The sequence below is a fragment of the Rattus norvegicus genome, chromosome 6, assembly GCF_021556685.1.
Source record: "Rattus norvegicus strain SHRSP/BbbUtx chromosome 6, alternate assembly SHRSP_T2T, whole genome shotgun sequence".
Classification (NCBI taxonomy): domain Eukaryota; kingdom Metazoa; phylum Chordata; class Mammalia; order Rodentia; family Muridae; genus Rattus; species Rattus norvegicus.
In genome coordinates, this window is record NC_141539.1 from 54,358,520 (window position 1) to 54,376,895 (window position 18,376).

Below are 18,376 nucleotides of genomic sequence, written 5' to 3' on the forward strand. Positions count from 1 at the left end.
AAAGGACAACTTTAATTTCAAGTCAATTTTTTATAGATAATACACACTATACAACATGCTTCATAAAATTCGTGAGAGCATTCCTAGACTGTGTGCTGTGACACAGTCTTCTATAGTCACTGGGACCAAGACTTTACAAGACTCCAGCTTTATTGTAACATGGAACTTTGGTATTTTCTTCAAAGAAAAAAAATCTGTACTTGACTCTTTTGAACAGAGGTAGTCTTCTGTTTCCTGCAAGACTGTTATGACATAGTCTTTAGAGATGCGATTGTTACTGTTACAAGTAAGTATCCCATAAGGGTGAGATGATTGTGGGCCTGCTATAGCAGATCAGCTGCGGCCCAGGTGTGGTGGCTATCATCTTCCTTCAGAAGTTGACACCTAGTTTCTCACTATTTAAGAACAAAGCAAGAGTAGAATAGAACATTATGCCTTGGGATACCAAGCCCATTTAAGAGTGGTCAGAGGGGGTTGGGGATTTCGCTCAGTGGTAGAGCACTTGCCTAGTAAATGCAAGGCCCTGGGTTCGGTCCCCAGCTCCGAAAAAAAGAAAAAGAAAAAGGAAAAAAAAAAGAGTGGTCAGAGTGCCCTATGGCTCTCAAGCTGAACATCTCAGCTAAGGCTGAACACACAAAGTACAGTATAAACTCCGTCTCTAGACAGATGACCAAAATCTATATATTACGTGGATACCTAGAAATTGTTGGTACTCAGAAAACGTTAAGTTAAAAAAAAGCTAAAGAAATATTCTGGCTTAAAATGTATATTTATTTAATATATACATCCAATATGTATATTTCAAACTAATTTTTAAATTTTTGCATTGATTGCATTCAGAATGCCTTATCTTTAAAAGCTCACGTTCAACATACACTACTATGGATAATTTACTTTTTAGGTTGTGTTTCAAGGGGTTAGAATTCCATTTCTGACTGTTTTCTTTGAGTGCAGTTAAATAGTTAGGGAAAGGCTCATCACTGTGATTTTCTGTCAAAGAGGATTTGGTCAAAATTGTCTCTGAGTTAGTTTTTTTAAAAATATGGTCTCACTGAGTAGTCCAAAAGACTGAATATGAACTCTTGCTCCTTCTGCCTCAACCTCTCAATGTCTATGGTACAGGTGAGTATCACCAGGCCTGGTTTTCATGTCAGATGTTAAGTAGAAGAGAGCTTATCCACCATTATACAGGGAACACTTAGATATAAAAAGATGAGCCAACCTGTGTTGCGGCAGGGTGAGAGAGGTACAGGCCTTTACTCACAGCACTAATTAGAGACCAGCCTGGTCTACAGAGCAAATTCCAGGATAGCCAGGGCTACACAGAGAAACCCTGTCTTAAAAACAAACAAACAAACAAAAAACAAAAACAAAAAAAAAACAACAAAAAAACCCCAAAAACAATAGATTATAGAGATTGGAGAGATGACTCAATGGCAACTTGCATCCATCTATAACTCCATTTCCAGGAAATCTGATGCCCTTTTTCTAACTTCTTGGTCACCAACCATCTGCATGGTACACAAACATATATATAAACAAAATACGCATACACAAAATAAATAAAATCATTTTTAAAAGATTGGTTTTATTTTCTTTAAAGCCTACTAATGAATACACAGTAATTCTACTTTACCTCTCTCACTGTGACCAACACAACCCATGGAATTCAGAGTAAGTCAGGAATCTCTGTGATTAGCCCTTCCTAACTCACCTGCCCACAGAGGCTGTTGGGTCAACAGACGGAGCCCCTGTGGACACGGACAGCAAACCTGCCGTGGCATCAGCAGCACACAGTGGGCGACAGCAGCACGTCCGGACACTGCTAATCCTCAGGGGTAATGCTCATGCTTTGGATATTTTAGAGCTAAGCTGTTTGTTTCCGCATTTAACCGTAGAAATGACAAAGGTTTCTGGTGGGCTGCCTAAGACGCTTCAGAAAGCACCTATTTTAACGTAACAGCAAGGGCATGGCTGCTTAAGTGCAAAGAAACAGTCAGTGTAGAGAGTGGGCTGATGGCCAGGTTCTGCCTAGCAGTCCTCGCTGACCAACTCCTCAGCCCTCTCAGGAGGCAAGTCTACGCATGGCCTGTGGAAGAGAAGGGAAAACGAAATAGCAATGAATCCAGTTCTCCTTGGGGCTACATCATCTTTTTTTAAAGTATGTTTTTCTAGTACTGCTTTCTTAATTTTAGCAAGGTACATATCTTCAATAAAAGGAGAGAAGACCCTTCCAACCCCCGTCTTGTAATTTGGGTTATGAAAAGCAGTTATTACTGTTCACTGGGCACTGAGTACGAAGAGCTCCTCTTCACACACAGTCTTCGGTTTCTGCCCCTCTGCACGATCACCTCTATTGTACATGCAGATACTGAAATCACAGGGCTGTGCTGGCTGAACGGCCAGTAAGTACCAGCTCCAGGAATAGTCCACAGGTCTATCTGGTTTTCAACTGCTACCATGCTTCATAACCTTAGAAGCCGTAGCTGAATGACCATTTTACGTGGAAATTAGTAGCTATCCATTCCAGCGTAGTACCACCTAGTGCTCTTTATCAGGACCTGGGAGCCATAGCTTGCCTATCAGACTTGTCTGCCCCCCAGGTTAGAGAGGGAATATATGAGATGACAGAGTCAACCAGAAACTGTTAATAAACTAGAACCAAGATGCAATCTAGCAAAACTGCATGTGACCTTGCATTTAAAGCAGAAGCCGGTCACCTAAGTATGAGTGAGAACTCTGGCCCATCACCATTTGTGTGAAGATGAAAATGTCTTTTTGATTCCTGTTCAGCAGAGCCCAAGATTTTGATGTAGCTATGATAAAAACAGATATACATCTTCTGAGTATCTTGATGAGCTCAAAATAGTCAGATTTCATGGTTTCCATGGCACCCTGACTACTTCTAGGTCCCCTTTTTGGCCAGCAAAACACTGAAAGACTGCATGTCCGTAAGAGCGGCAGCATTGTTGAAAGAGCTGCTCTCGGAGTCTAGGGGAGACAGAGCTGCCATCAGTAACTCACGGCCTGGCCCAAGGGAAGGAAGGCACAGCTCAGTGGTTATTATACAAAGGGCAAGTTCACTTTTATAAGCACAATTAACGGGGATTTCTATCCATGGAAAAGTCCCTTGAGAACATGCTGTTCATAGAAAAGCTAAATGAAGTGAATCAGGTCAGTGGAGGAGGGATTTCTTCATGGGCTAGGATATCACATTATTTGTTTCTAAAAAAATCTTTCAACCTATATATATATATTTTTTTTAAAATTACTTCTCAGCCTTTTGGCTAAGATCAAGTATAAAATTTTCTTCTTTTTATTTATACCCTTTGGTAATTTCAGAATTTGATTTTCTGTTGTTTCAATTCTCTTAGGAGTGAAGCACTAAAGTTGCTCAGTTTCTCCAGGTTCGGTCAACCTTCCTAGGAATCGTCTGATGGAAGGGCACCAGAGGCGGCGGCCTCCTGGTGAGAAGAGTTGTGTGAGCCATCACCAGTTAGATGAAGAAGGTCCTGTGATCCTGAGTTAGGACTCCCCTGTATCCCATTTCCCTACTCCTCAGCCTTCGGTCTCCAGGAAGAAGTGTGTTTTGAATTCAATATAAAATGAGAACTAGCCTATAGCTACCCATCACTGGTTATCTCTGTGTGCTCCAAGTCCGTGCCATCCTGAGGGAATTTCCAGTTTCTGTTTCTCTTTGAAGCCATACCTTTCAGGTGTTTTTGGATTTTCCCCAGGTGGTTCTTAAACCTATCCACTGCTTATTTACTCAGTTTATTTGAGATTAAATGCAATTATCGGGCTGGAGAGATGGCTCAGTGGTTAAGAGCACTGGCTGCTCTTCCGGAGGTCCTGAGTTCAAATCCCAGCAACGACATGGTGGCTCACAACCATCTGTAATGGGATCTGATGCCGTCTTCTGGTGCGTCTGAAGACAGCCACAGTGTGCTTATATAGAATAAATAAATCTTTCAAAAATGCAATTATTCTCTACAAAAGAAAGCAATGACCATACCTCATCCTGAACATCAAGCTCTTCCTCATTTATCTCTGCTTCCATCAGTTCAAGAGGATCTTTGCAGTCTTGAATGAGAGTGATCTTGACAAAAAGAACACACAGTGTTTATTGAAAACATAATAGCGTCAACATACAGCAAACATCGCCAAGGACGATTTGAAGCCTTGTGAGCGCTCTCATCTGATCTGTATACTTCAGAATCTACTTCTAATTTCCTGTTCTTTCATATTTCTCATCTTGAGATTTTTTTCCCTTCACCATTTTTTTATATTCAGATGTGAGCAGATCCAGTTCTCCATCGTATAAAGTTCAGCAGTTCCCTTTTCTGACCTCTGAAGTGTGCCCCCCCCCCCAGCAAGACACCTCCACTGCCTTCAACCAGGAAGTTGACAGCTGACCTAAGATCACTTAAAAAGCTTTGAGCACACTGTGATTACACTGCGGCAGGCTGTGACTGAGGACGATATAGGCGCCCTCCTTGAACTGAGTGGAATTTCGTTTTATTGAAGGAGGAGTTGGCTGTTTGGGACAGTCCCACTCTTTTGAGATAATAGTTTAGTCCTCCCCACAGAGGATATCGGTATGACTTGCATTTGTCTTGTGCATAGAGAAAGGCATTTATAGAGCAATGGCAAATATAAACCAAAGCTAGAATGGTGCCCTCTAGTATTGGTTTTCAACGTTTTTGTCTCACAAACAGCTCAGTGCTCTTCATTAGTGTGAAAATTAGAAGGCTAGGTCCCTGCACACGGGTCTCAAGGTGGTGAGAATGGCAGAATTAGGTGTAACTATTGATTGTGCCAATTCTGGGACACATCTTGTAATAGACCAAAGTGGGGAAGAGCTCTTATCTCTGCATCTACAATGTCCTTCCCACACAAGTGACTATGAAATAGAGGAAACCATTGGTGAGGATGGCTCAGGTTTCACGCTAGACCCTGTGGAAACAGGCAAGGCTCCCAGTCTCACTGGAACCTGGAAGGCTCTACCCATCTTGCAAAGAATCATTTACCCAGAATGGAAGTGAAAATCCAGCCTCACTCGCAGCCCCTCACTGGCACAGTGGGAAGTCACAGTGTTCCTCACTCAGCTTCATCATACCTGTCCTAAGATTTTACATCACAGCGGGCACTAACCACTTACCTAACTGCTTTCCTGTTGAGAAGGAGCTTGCTACCTTGGTTTCATTTTACCTTTAATGTGTGATTTCGAAAGCTATATGGGTCAGCTTTGCTTTTAAATCTAGAGTTAGAAATTCTGTAAATGCTTTGAAAACAAAAGTGGTGAGTTTTCAAATGTCGTTTTTATATTGTTAAAAAGAAAAAAAAGTTTTGTTTACTTTCTGTATATGAGTGGTTTCTCTTCATGTATGGATGTGTGGCATATGTATGCCTAGGCACAGAGAGGGTCAGATTCCTTACTACTAGAGTTATAGATGGTTTTGAGCCACCATGTGGGTACTGGAAACTGAGCCTGGGTCCTCTGGAGAAGCATCCAGTGCATTTAACCACTAAGCCACCTCTCCAGCACCTAGCCTCCCCCCCCTTTTTTTTTAAGTAGGTGAGGGTTTAGTGCTTTTTTCCTCATGTACATTTGAGATGGACACTTCTAATAACTTGGGCTGCTCCTTTTCCCAGGTACATTAGCAGAGCATCCTCTGCCCTGACAGGGCTGAATAATATTAATAGTTTCTAAATTAGTTTTACTCCAAACACCAACTTCTAATCTGTGATACAAGATCTACTTATCCTAATCTTGGAAAACAGCAGAAGGAATACAGTGTGATTGTTACAAGGGTAATTATTTTTCATGGGTGTTGATGGTCATTCAAATGGACAATGTCCCATGTAGGCTCATGTATTTGAACATTTAATCCCTGGTTGACTCTTTGGGGAAATTGTGGAACATGTAGATGGTGGAGCCTTGCTACAGGAAGTATGTCACTGGGGGCCAACTTTGAGGCCTTGCCCCACTTCCTGTCCTCTCCTTTTGTGTGTGGATAAAATGTGGTCAGCCAGCTTCCTGCTCCTGCTTCTGAATGATACCTTTCCTGACACTGTGAACTTTAACCCTCTGGAACCATAAGCTAAATTAAACTCTTGGTCATGGTATTTTCAGCACAGCAATGGGAAAGAAGCTATGACAGTGTCCCAAGTTCGTTGTGAAAGGGTGGGAAGGAACGGGCTCTCATTTAGGCCCAGGCAAGGAGTCCAACAGGTTTACATCTTCTGGTTATTTGTATGCAGAATTGACAAAATGAGGCTTATAGGAAATTTCAGTGTTTTCCATTTTGTTGGAGAAAATGAACCTGGATTTGTTTATGGTTGGTTTGGGGGAGGGGTGTACTTGCCTGTGAGGGTGCAAGTAAAGGTCAGAGGTTAATATCAGGACATTTGTCTTTGTCGCTCTCCATCTCATTATTTTAGATAGGGACCCTCACTAAATATGGAGCCATCTTGGCTATACCGGCTGGCCAGAGAGCCGTGGGGATCTACGCATCTCCACACCCCACAGTGGTACATAGGCACAGACAACCAGGCCTGCTTTCCCGGCGTTTTGCTTATTTTTACTTTATTTGCATGGATGCTGAGGATGAGATCTTTAAACTTCCACGGCAATCAGGCCTTTCCTCACTGAGCAGTCTTCCCAGCCACTCCTTTGTTTTCTCTTTCAAAAATATAAATTGAATTTTAACTTTGTAAATTAAGGCCTCCTCATTGGTATAATATATACCACATTTATTCATCCACATCACCAAAAATCCAAGATTCGGTGTTGTCTTCTAAAAAAAAGCATTGTAGCAAATGCCACATCTGTCGGTGTAGAATTATCATGTCTTGGGCACTACTGGGCCCCTTCCTAGAAACTACCTTAGTCCTGGGGTCTCCCGAGCAGTAAGCAGTCTTTATCCCCATTTCACTGATGAGAAACGGGCTCTGTGACATTCAACAGATATCGAAAAGCCCGAGGTTAGGCTGGGTTTCAGACAAGAGTTAGGTGAAATGTTTACCGTCTCTAGCAGGGAATCCTGGCCCTCCCTGGATTTGGCCTGGTTCTGCAGGTAGAGTATGGCATCATGAACTGTCAGGAAGAATCTGTCCTTCCTAATGTTGTCATCAAAGAACCCACACTGCTCCATCTTTTCTAGTACATCGTCTGCAAAGGAAAAAGGAAAGAGTTAGTAGGGGAAAAAAAGAATTTCATAATATCAATTTTTGTAGTGCCTTCTCTTCACAGTTTTCTGGTCTCTAAACCACGAGCCTGCTCTGACATACCTGTCTTTATTTGCCAGCACCTGCAGAAAGGCTATCCCACAGTTGCTTGTAGTCTGACTTGGTCACCTTTTTGTCAAGCCCCAGCTGCTGTGAGCTTGGCCGCTCGTTCACAGCTGTGCACCTCTCAGAGAATGTTCTCTGGCCAGTGGGAGCTGTCTGACTTGAAGAGGCCTGGGAGACTACACACACACACACACACACACACACACACACACACACACACACACACACACCTGGCCAACCTCTGCTGACTGACACATGAGAGTATGAGCTGGGGCCTTGCACCGCTGCTCCCGTGCAGAGCCACTTGTGTAATCAGACTTCTGCGGTCAGGTGCTTGAGCAGCTTTGCCTCATGCCCTGTGCCTCTTCTCTCTCCCTCCACCCCTTGTGCATGAATCTCCATCTCAGACTCTTTCAGAAAACCCAACCTAAGGCTAGTACCTTCTTCCACCTACAGGCAAGTCGCAGAGACTCATACCCTTGGCATTCCTCCTGTTCCAAGAGACCTTGGCCATCTTACCTCTGCTCTCCCCCCAAAATGTTCCCTGTTCACTTAACACCATTGTCAAGGAACAAGTCTTATACTTTGCCAGCTCTGTGGCACAAGTTGGAAGAAACCTCTCTCAAAGCTCAAAAATGCCCCGAGATATTGTAATTGATACAGCGTCATTTGTGGTGTTGAAAAGTCTCGGAAATAACACATGATTCTTCATCACTGTGGTTAAAAGTAACGTAGATGACATATTTTCTTAGACATTCTCAACTACAATACAAAATAGTTTTCTTCTAATTTTAATTTTTTTTAAAGAAGTCCTTCAGACAACATATATTCACGTTCCAAGGGAGGAGATGTGAAGCAAGTTTGATAGATAATCACTCGGGCATTTACCTTGAAGCAAAGCAAAGTACACATTCACATCAATCCTCTGAAATTCTTTGACAATCTAAAAACAGAGAAGAATTCAGTCATATTTAAACATTTGTTCAGGGGAACTGTCAACATTTCTGTGGTTAATCAAGCCTTTCAGGAGATTTGTTACTGGGAAACTTTAGATATTTCAGCTTGCCACTATGCTGTATGCAAGCATGAAAGTCAGTATCTTAAGATGCAGCTCACCAGGTAAGGTAGCTCACACAGGTAATGCTAGCACTCAGAAGACTGAGGCTGGGGGATTTTAGGTCAAGGTTCTTGACCACTTAGCAATATCCTGTTTTAAGAAGGCAGGAAGAACACCACCCAGTGTCTCGGAGCATAGCAGTTTATAACACAGAGGTGCTCAGGAAATACCTGCAGAAGCAAACAGTGACGTACCTGGGCTCCCAAACAGGTCTTGCTCACTATAACAAGAGGTGTAAGAATGTCTGAAAAAGTAAAACCTGACTAACCACGCAGTGTTTGTTTTAAATGCACCAATGCCAATCATCTTGATTGTACTTTTGTCCTATAGTTTTTTTCATCCTGTGACTGTTGGAAGAAATTAGGAAGGGGATGTGTCGAATTTCTCTAAAATCCCTTAAAACTACATGCAAATTTTCAGCGACCATCAGAAGTTTGATTTTTAAACACCCAGACACCAGGCCCGTGAGCAATAGTGATGGTCACTGTAACATACTCGGCTATTCAAGTGCGGGACATACTCTGGCACTGGGACTCTCCGAAGCCATTAAGCCAATGGGCCAGTATAATCTATAATGGGTCTGAGTCACTACACAGAGTACGATAAACAACAGAGAACCAGCCTGTGTTCTCAGATGAGCTAACAAGATCTGCCGAGAGAACAGAACCACACAGAAGTCTCAGTCTTTTGCCAAGTATTAATTACTTTCCTACCTTGCATCCAGCCCCATGCATCTGTCTCTGGCCCTGCAGTGGTAGCCCTCAGCTAGGCTAAAACCACGTAGGAGCCTGCTTACTGTCATTCTATCTATTGTTGGTACCTCACCCTGCTGACCCTCTTGATACCTACCTAAAGCTTCATCTAAATTTGACCCTTGGGGTAGCACCTATTTAAAGTACTCTGAAGCACCTACTGCAGTGGTTTTTTTGAATATTTAACATCTGTCTTCCTCTCTAGCCGAGCAATCATGGCCGCCTCGTCACATGAGTCTTCTGCCAGGTGCAGCAACCAGCACACCTTGAAGCATCCAATGAAGGAACGTGAAATTCTGCAGTTGCTGTGAGTGCTTCTGTCCTGCATGTTGCTCAACTCTTGCCCTGACTTCCTGGATCTAACCTGAGGCCTGCCCCTGCTGCAGACCAGTGTCTGCTCTTTTAGTCCTGTCCTGCTGCTGTTTCTGTAACAAGTAAAATACAATACTCAATACAGACTTCACCACTTTCCTTATTTCCACGGTCCATTTATGTTCTCAGAAAAACAAAACATACTCAGTGTTAACATCTTCTGAGAGGTGTCTGTGTACCAGATTCTCTCTTTTTTTTTTTTTTTTAAAGATCTATTATATATGAGTACACTGTAGCTGTCTTCAGATAACACCAGTAGAGGGCATCAGATCTCATTACAGATGGTTGTGAGCCACCATGTGGTTGCTGGGATTTGAACTCAGGACCTCTAGAAGAGCAGTCTGTGCTCCTAACCGCTGAGCCATCTCTCCAGCCCCCCAGATTATTGATACTCTGCCTATCTGATCTTCATGATACCCGGGTAGTAAATACCATCATCATGCATACATTAGAAAAGAAGTAAAAAAAAAAAAGGCAGATTAAGAAACTTGTTCTTGGTGGTGGAGGCAGAATTCATCTCACAGAGCCCAACTCCAGAACTTATGCTCTATTGCCGAAAGGGAGGAGGAGGAGGAAGAGGAGGGGAGAAAATTTACTTAGACAAACTACAGAGCCTTTTCACGAGGCCGTGTGACCCACTCCATCACTTCACTGCTGCCAAAGCCCCAGGTCTACAGTACGAACAGCCGGAACCTCACCATTCGCAGTGACCTCACTCCTACCACATCCAGGAAGGACACAGCTCCACAGTCCAGCACCAGGCTGTGGATTGGCACCTTCGGGACATTCACTTTCACCGGGAGTTCAGAGTTCCAGTCCACTTGAATCTCAATTTCCTTGGTTGGGATATCAAGCTCCTCTGGCTCTTCGACATCTTCATCAGGCTCAAAAGCGTTATTTGATGAGCCAACGTCACTTATAATCCCGTTCTAACAAAGGAAAACACCTCGAACTTAATTGTCAATAATAATACCAAATGCCTTTCAGCAGTCTGCCCCGCATGTTTAAAAGTCCTGCACAGACCATTCTTTGGAAAACAAATACAACCAGGGGATGCAATCCCTGGGGATGGATCTTGCCACCATCTACACTTTGATAGAAGAACAGAAGGGCCAAAAACCAAAATTGATTTCTGGATGATTGTGGGACTTTTCTGGGAGATACAAAAAAAAAAAAAATTACAGCAAAAGCTGCAAACAGGAAATTACCATTACAGTTTCCCATTACTTTCTATTACTTTCAGTTACCTTGGCACTGAATTTGTTCCTTGTTCTTTTCAGCAAAAGTGTTTAAAATGAGTACAGATGCTCATTTTTAATGGGGAGGGGCCAGACCCTGTCTCCAGGGAGCTCTGCAGGTTTCATTTATCCCTACCTTTCCCTGTCGCCTACAGAACAGATCAGCTGTTCTCCAATACACACCTGTCACTGCCCATGTGCATCTGGACACCAAGGAGGGTCTGTTGTAGGCTGTCTAACTGCTTTCATCAGAGAAAGGACCAAGGAGGGGAAAGAAGGGGCTTGCCTCACCTTGGTTGCCCTGAGTTGTCCTTTTTTGATGAGTTTCTGTATTCTTCTTAGTGCTTTCAGCCTCTTGTTATATACTCTAATGGCATCAAATCCAACCTTTGGAAACAAATGTCAGTTACGTAAAATGTCTGCTTCCTAATGTTCCATGGCATTTGCTACCAGAGTGGCTGCTTCTTTTTAACTTTTAATTATGTGTCTGAATGTGCGTTGTGTACATGTGAGTAGATAAGGAGTCCTGAGGAGGTATAGGCCCCCTGGAGCTGACATTACAGGTGGCTGTGAGTACCCCTACGTAGGTGCTGGGGAATTGAACTCCGGTCCTTCAAAGAGCAGTACACTCTCTTAAGACCTGCGTCATCTCTCCAACCGTCAGAATGGAGGTTTCTTAAAAGATACCATTTTGAAAGAAACCCTGCCAGAAAAGAAATTGTGAGGTCTAAGGAAATAGACTCCTCTTCGCTGGTTTCATTTATCCCTACCCTCTCCTGGTGCCTACAGAACAGATCAGCTGATTTCAGCCACAGAGCAGAGCAGTACCTCTGACTACAGATAAGAGGGGAAGACCAGCAGATCAGAGGCTCCAAGCCAGTACAAAAGATAACAACAACAACAACAAAGTTTACGTCTAAGTCTATATTTTCTTGATGCCACAGATCTACTTGGTTATGGGGGAAAAGTCTACTCTTGAAGCAGGAAACCCTCACGCAGGGGCAAATATCAAGTTCCTCATGCATGGCACTGGACATAGAGCCTTCTAGTCCTTTCCCACATGGTGCTTTTTACTCTTTACTCCACAGGACAGCCTTTCTCTCTCCTGTCCCCCTCTCTCAGTTCCCAGGTAACACACCTCCAAACAGCCAGCACAGGACCTTCCTCACACTGTTTGTTGGTGAGTTTTATGTCAACCTGACTGACACAGGCTAGAGTCACTGGGAAGAGGACGTTCAACTGAGAAAATGGCTCAGAAGATTGGCCTGTAGACAAATTTGTCAGAAATTTTCTTGCTTAATGTTTCATGTGGGAGGGCCCAGCCCCGGATGGGCAGTGTCACCTTTGCCATGAGGTCTTGAGTTGTTTAAGAAAACAGGCTGAGCAAGCCACAAGGAGCAAGTCAGTAAGCAGCACTCCCCCATGGCTTCCGATTCAGTTCCTGCCCTGACTTTCCTTCAGTGATGAATACAACTGAGAGTTGTAAGGTGAAGCAAACTCTTTCCTTTTGGTCATGGTATTTTTATCCCAGTAACAGAAACCTAAGAGATTACCAGCATCTGCAACTAAAGTTTCTTTTATTAACTTATAAGTTATTTTATTTACGTGTGCATGGTTGTACCCCTGTGTGCAGGTGCCCATGAGGACCAGATCCCTTGAAGCTGTATTTATAAGTATTTATGAGCCACTTGATGTGGCTACAGGAACCAAACTCTTCCTCTAATGGATCAGTAAGTATTCTTGACAATTAAGCTGTCTTTCAACTCCTTTTCTATTTTTTTTAACATTTAAAACTATTTCCTAATAAAATTAAGTAATAAAACTAACACATTAGCAAAAACACACATTATAAGAATGAAACCATTTTTCTAACTCAAACTTTTCAGAGCATGGCACTGCTTCAAATCTGTTCACCAAAGGTACCTGGATTCTCTGGCTTTCCTCTGCTAGAGCAACTGTTCACACAGCCTCTGGAACTCGGCACTCCCAGCCTTCTGACCTTTGCTTCCTAACGTGCACGCCTCAGACTCCTCTCCCCTTCCTCCCTCCTCTCCCACATTGTAGGTTATTTGGAGCACAGATGTTATGATAGAATTGTTTGTTCATTTTGTATTTTGTTTTGTGAGTCTAGGTCTAAGTCTGTAGGCCTGGCTGGCCTAAAACTTAGAGCAATCCTCCTGCCTGAGCCTCTCAAATGCTCAAATTACCATACCGTGCCACAATAGAGTTTTTAATACCTCACACAAAGAGAACCAAGCATAAGGCCTTATTCCTGATACTTGATAAATGAAATCTGAAAATAAGTGTTTTTTTTTTAAATCAAACTTGTAGGAATAAAATACTTACTGTTGACTTGACGCATTTTTTAAAACCATCGACATTGCCATAAAAAATGGGACTGGAAAATCTCAGGATCTTCACCCCTTCAGGCTCTTCAAGCTGGAATTTTTTAAAAGGGGGACGGGGGGGGGGAGGGGTGGAGGAGGGGAGGGAGGAAAGAGAGAGAGGATAGAGGGTGGAGGGGAGGGGAGGGAGAGGGGGAGGTTAAGCAAATCCACATCTCTAATCCCCACTTCACATCCTGCCTGCTGTGATGACATGGTTGCTAAGAAGAGCTGAGCAGAGCTCCTCTGAGCTACGGGGAGTTACTCAGAAGATGCACAGCACCAGAGGCCACAGAATCAGAAGGGAAGCAGAGTGCAGCATTATACTTGCTAACAGGCTGCTGCTACCTGGATGAAGAAAGACGCTCTAAAGGCAACAGGATTGACCCAGCCACCACGACGGACGGTTTTGATTTTGCTAAGATTCTTTGGGGTTCAGAAACTGCCTTATGGGTTTTTTGTTTCTTTGTTTGTACCTTACTAAGTGACTGCTCCAAGAGTGAATCTCACAGCACCATAGAGTCATCTAGTCCTAAGCGACCACAGCCATGTTGGTCTATCCCTATCATATGAGAACATCTATCTGGGCCCGAAAGACAAGGCCCACCAAGACAGAGCTCAGAACTGATTCCACGTTAAGCCGCAGAACTGAGCAGAGACAGCGTTCCGTGCAATTGCCAATCTCTTGCACAGTCTGGCTTCTAAAAAGCAACAGGATTCTCATATGTGTTTCTATAGACACGGTATCCTGTTACCATGGCGTGTTTTACACAGCCTCTTGATCTCTCCAGCTGCTGAATTAGTTTGCTTTTTATTTTGTTTTGTTTTGTTTTCTCTTGATGATACTTAGCTCAACACTACAGAAAGATTATGGAAATAAACTAAGAACTGCTAGTAGAATTCTAGGTCGAATGTAAAATTCCCAGCACCCACATGGTGGCCCACAACTGTACCTCCAGTTCCAGGGACCTGGCACCCTTACACAGACACACATGCAGGCAAAACATCAACCCATAAGAAAATAAGTAAATATCTTTTTTAAATTGCCCTTAAAAAACATTAGAGACGTCAGGCAAAAGGACTATGGATTATAATATATTACAAAGACTATGGATGCAGACAGATGTAATTTTTATCAAATATCTGCAAATAATCTAATTTCCTATATTTAATCCCTCATGAGTTTTTACACCAAAGTAACATTCCACTAGCCTGGGCAGATATCCTGTAATCGATTCATAAAGAACCTAAAGTTCTCAAGACACTCAGTCTGTTGATGACTTTCCCAACAGAAGTGCTCTAGGCTTGTACGGAACACACCAAAAGAAACCAGGGGCTCCTTGAATTCCGGGCTAGCGAGCCTTCCTAGGACAAGCATCTCACAAAGGCACTTACGTTTTTATAATGTGTGATACTTTTGTAGATGTCTGTGCTGGGGACACTTCCAAGGCCATTCCACGAAGGGCTGCGAGAAGAAAAATGAACACCTGGACTTTATATTTTATTTTATTATTATTATTATTATTAGTAGTATTTTTTCTTTCTATTTTTTTTCTATTTTTCGGAGCTGAGGACCGAACCCAGGGCCTTGCGCTTTCTAGGCAAGCGCGCTACCACTGAGCTAAATCCCCAACCCCTTAGTATTTTTTACAACAGTTAAAAAGAAATCACAGCCATGAGAGAGAACATCGTTCTGGTGTTTTGGACTCGGTCTTTATTGCCGATGACATTTCCCTGTATCTAACTCTGAAATGAACAGCTGGTGTTTGCGTGGAGCTAAAGAAAGAACTAACTGTGAGTCTCTTCTGATGGCTGTGAGACATAATGAGCGCTTTGGAGTGCATAACAATTTATAGCAGAGGCGTCAAGCTTTCTCATATGGTAAACCCCTGAAGCCCGGCTGTAACTCTGAATGGCCGGCACTATTATGACTATTTTTATTAGTCCATAAAATCATGTCCAGAGGAGTAAGAGGAGCCACCGAGTGAAGGACACAGAGCCTGTGTTTGACACGTGGGGCTCTGGTTCCTTCCACTTCCTTGTGATTTATGGCAACCTGCTGATGGAGTATGGTGTCTGCAAGTGATCGGACTAGTCTCTGCTTCTCAAAGCAGCAGCCTGCGTGAAGCAAGCCCTGCCTATCGACCAGACCGCCGATTTCCTGTTCCTCGTGCAATTATATAAATTCCATGTCTCTCCAACTGTGACGAGTGACATATGCTGAGTGCAGCCCATGGAGAAGGACTAACTGCTTGGGGTCCTTTCAGCATTGTGCTCTCTGGGATCAATGTTATAATCACTGGAAATTAAATACTGTAAATGGTATTGCTTTTTGTTGGCTAGGAGCCTGGTTACCAAACCAGCAACTAAATTGTACCGCCAGGTTTTTCCCTTGGCTCGCAACACTGAGCTCATTTTTAAGTTAAATCATAAGTTAATCTTTCTCAAAGAAAAAGGAAAAAAAAAAAAAAAAACAAAACCCTTCCTTCTCAAGCAATCTCACAAAAGAAGGAACCGCTGAGCACGCTCAGCACAAGAGGCAATGTGCCCTACAGACAGCCTCCTCATTGTTTCCTTGTAGCAAACTGGGCCCTTCGGAAGCTAATGAAGTCTTTCAGGACCCTGTGCTGCTAGGGTGCTGAGGGGGCCAGTCACGGGCCTTTCAAGTAGGAACCAACATGCGAACAGAGGGAGGGTGGGCAGAGAGCTGGTTGGCCGGTAGGAGCCCATGCTAAACTGAAGATACAGCTATGTTGGTGCTTTCCCTGCCATCTTCTCCTATCACAACCCAGGCAGAGAAGAGGGAAGACATCTGAACAGGCAAGAAAAAACAAAAACAAACAAACAAAAAACACCTAAAGGGGGCAGAGGCTGTGCTCTGCAAGCCCAGGAGGACACATAACTAAAACCAACGTCAAAACAAACCCGTCACCAACCAGATAATCCGCCTTCAGCCTGCCTCCATCGGCTATTTGTCCCATGACTCATGGCTCGGCTGCGTCCACTGAGCATACAACCTAATCGTGTTTACTTCACATAATTGGGCATTATGTGCCTTGTCTGTCGGACTCGAATGAATCCTGACTGTAATAACCACCGTAAAGAGCGCAGTCGTATAATGAGTTATTAGCTTTAAAGAGTAAAATGACTGGCAATATATCGAGGAGCCGACTTGCCCTGTGCCCGGTGCCCAGTTCCACGATGGATGCCCAGCGCCTCTAATGGTCATCTGATTTAACCAGGATTAAAACAAAGCACGTTCAGACTTTGGCTGATCCACGTGTTTATCCTTCATGTTAAGACAACCAACCAAGGGAGAGCAGAGTGGAGCCCTCGAGGGAGCAGAGTGGAGCTCCTGAGGGAGGGCACAGATAGGGAGTGAGATGCATCGGGGTTTAACACTTACTTCTGCCAATTAGTAACTGACAGCATTAAGAAAGACCGCTAAGCTTTCTGAGCTTAAACTTTCTCACCTGCAGGGTAAGACTAATCAGACCTAGTCAACGGGGTAAGGTGCTGTGTGTGATCCATACACTCAGTCAGTATATAATATTATAAAAGATGTGTCTTCATTAATTGAAACAGGCTGGGAAACTTCAGTGCCTCCTATCAGATGCCTGAGTTTGTATTTTGTCTTTTGGGGGTGGGGTGGGGGTGGGTGGGTTTGTTTTGTCTTTTAGTACTTACAACTGAACTCTCAGGACCACAGTCAGTAGTCCAAATAAAAGACCAGCCAGCAAACCGAGGTCCAGCCCCAGAATGATGGACATTATGCATGTAAACACCCAGATAACCTAGAGGGGGAAGAAAACGAGAAGATCTATATTAGTTCATCAGATAACAAACAAGCAATTGAAAATGAATCTTCCCAGAGATCTGGACCTTCACACAGAAGACATCAGGGCTTTCTTTGCCTGTTACCAGGCTAGACTTAGGGAGTGAACGTCGTGAGTGACAGGTGCATCGAGGAAGTTGTGTGGTAGGCGACTTACGGCATCAGTCTTATTCTGCTTCCACAGACGAGGAACATCACACACCTGCATAAACATCCCTTTCAGGTTGGCAATGACGACGGCTGCCAAGACAGACTGCACAGAGACAGGGAAGGTTGTGTTATTCAAGGCAATGGTTCCCACGTGTTGATTTCCAATCTCCAGCTCTTTCTCTTAGAAGAGTCTGCTGAAGAGAAAGTGGTGTACAGCAAAGCAGGGTTTTACCTTCTGCAAGGGTTCCAGAAGCTTCCCCAGGGCAACGATCGCGACCATCACAATCACAGCTGAGATGAGGCCTGCCACCTGAAAGACACTTTCCATGAGGTGGGCACGCCTTGCTCACCACAGGAGTGCACGCAGACACACTGAGTCCCTCCTCATCTCTCCCTTTCTGCTCAGTATTTAGAGAAACGAGCAATATATACCCAGCATTGCTGAGAAGTTAAAGAGAATAGGAAAACCAAGGCTATTAAAGCTAGTCAAGCTAGTTTGTTTTCCCTCACATTTGCCTGGCTAGTGCCCACTGGTGTTGATTTAGGAGGTCAACCTTCTGGTTGTTTGCCATGCCATGAGACATAGACCCTCCCGATTTCTCCAATAACCAAGATGGCCGTCACATTTTGGGGGGATGAATCCTTATGACTTTTCTGCAGAGTGAAATCAGCAGCCACAACGGTTACTCTAAGAGATGTACCCATCGTAATTGCCAAAAACACCTCAGAGAAAATAAATGACCCCATCTCATCACAAATTCACAGTTTCACACTGGCACACCAAGACCACTGCTCCTGCCTCCTCCAACGATTGTAGGCACAGATTCCAAACTCTGGCTGCAGCAGTGGGGCAATCGTGGGGTAAAGGAAGCTCAGAAACTTTACCTTCGCTGGCAAAAGAAAAGTTCTGCTAAGATCCATAAAGAGTTAGGAGAGAGGCTGAGGGGTGGGGACTATTCCTGGTCTGATCAGTTGGTTTGGCCAATGAATTCTCTGCTGAGACAGCATAAGCCATGGCTGATCTGAAGACTAGAAACTCTGCAGCAAAGGAGAAAAGACAGGGAAGCAGAAGCAGACTGGTCAGAGAAAGGAACAGATAAGGTGAGCAATTTGAGCAAAAGCACGGCCCCATGCACCGTCCGGCGTCCAGAGAAAAGAAGCAGACACAGCAAATGTCAGAGGAAGCATGCACTCCATCTGGCATACTGGCTGTTTATGTTTAGGTATGGGTC

General features: G+C 43.7%; 1 protein-coding gene and 1 long non-coding RNA gene across 4 annotated transcripts in view; one reads left to right on the forward strand and one right to left on the reverse strand.

Moving 5' to 3' along the window:
- The window catches only part of LOC102555378 (uncharacterized), a 30,354-nt gene extending 20,737 nt beyond the window's left edge, over positions 1-9,617 (forward strand). The window contains exons 3-4 of one of the 2 annotated variants that reach the window (XR_015622980.1): positions 3,375-3,467; positions 9,371-9,617. This is a non-coding gene — a long non-coding RNA (uncharacterized LOC102555378). Of the gene's footprint in view, positions 1-3,374; positions 3,623-9,370 lie in introns of those variants that run through there. The other variant, XR_015622978.1, reaches the window with a different exon arrangement.
- Positions 1,569-18,376, reverse strand: part of Slc26a4 (solute carrier family 26 member 4) — a 39,651-nt gene continuing 22,843 nt past the window's right edge. Inside the window, exons 9-19 of one of the 2 annotated variants that reach the window (XM_087552390.1) lie at positions 17,377-17,454; positions 17,152-17,247; positions 16,847-16,953; positions 14,555-14,624; positions 13,122-13,214; positions 11,067-11,162; positions 10,236-10,466; positions 8,185-8,239; positions 7,029-7,174; positions 4,016-4,099; positions 1,569-2,089 (exon numbers count right to left, since the gene is read on the reverse strand). In XM_087552390.1, coding sequence (XP_087408516.1) covers positions 2,066-2,089; positions 4,016-4,099; positions 7,029-7,174; positions 8,185-8,239; positions 10,236-10,466; positions 11,067-11,162; positions 13,122-13,214; positions 14,555-14,624; positions 16,847-16,953; positions 17,152-17,247; positions 17,377-17,454 — 1,080 coding nt within the window. In that variant the 3' untranslated portion in view covers positions 1,569-2,065. 2 annotated transcript variants of the gene reach the window in all.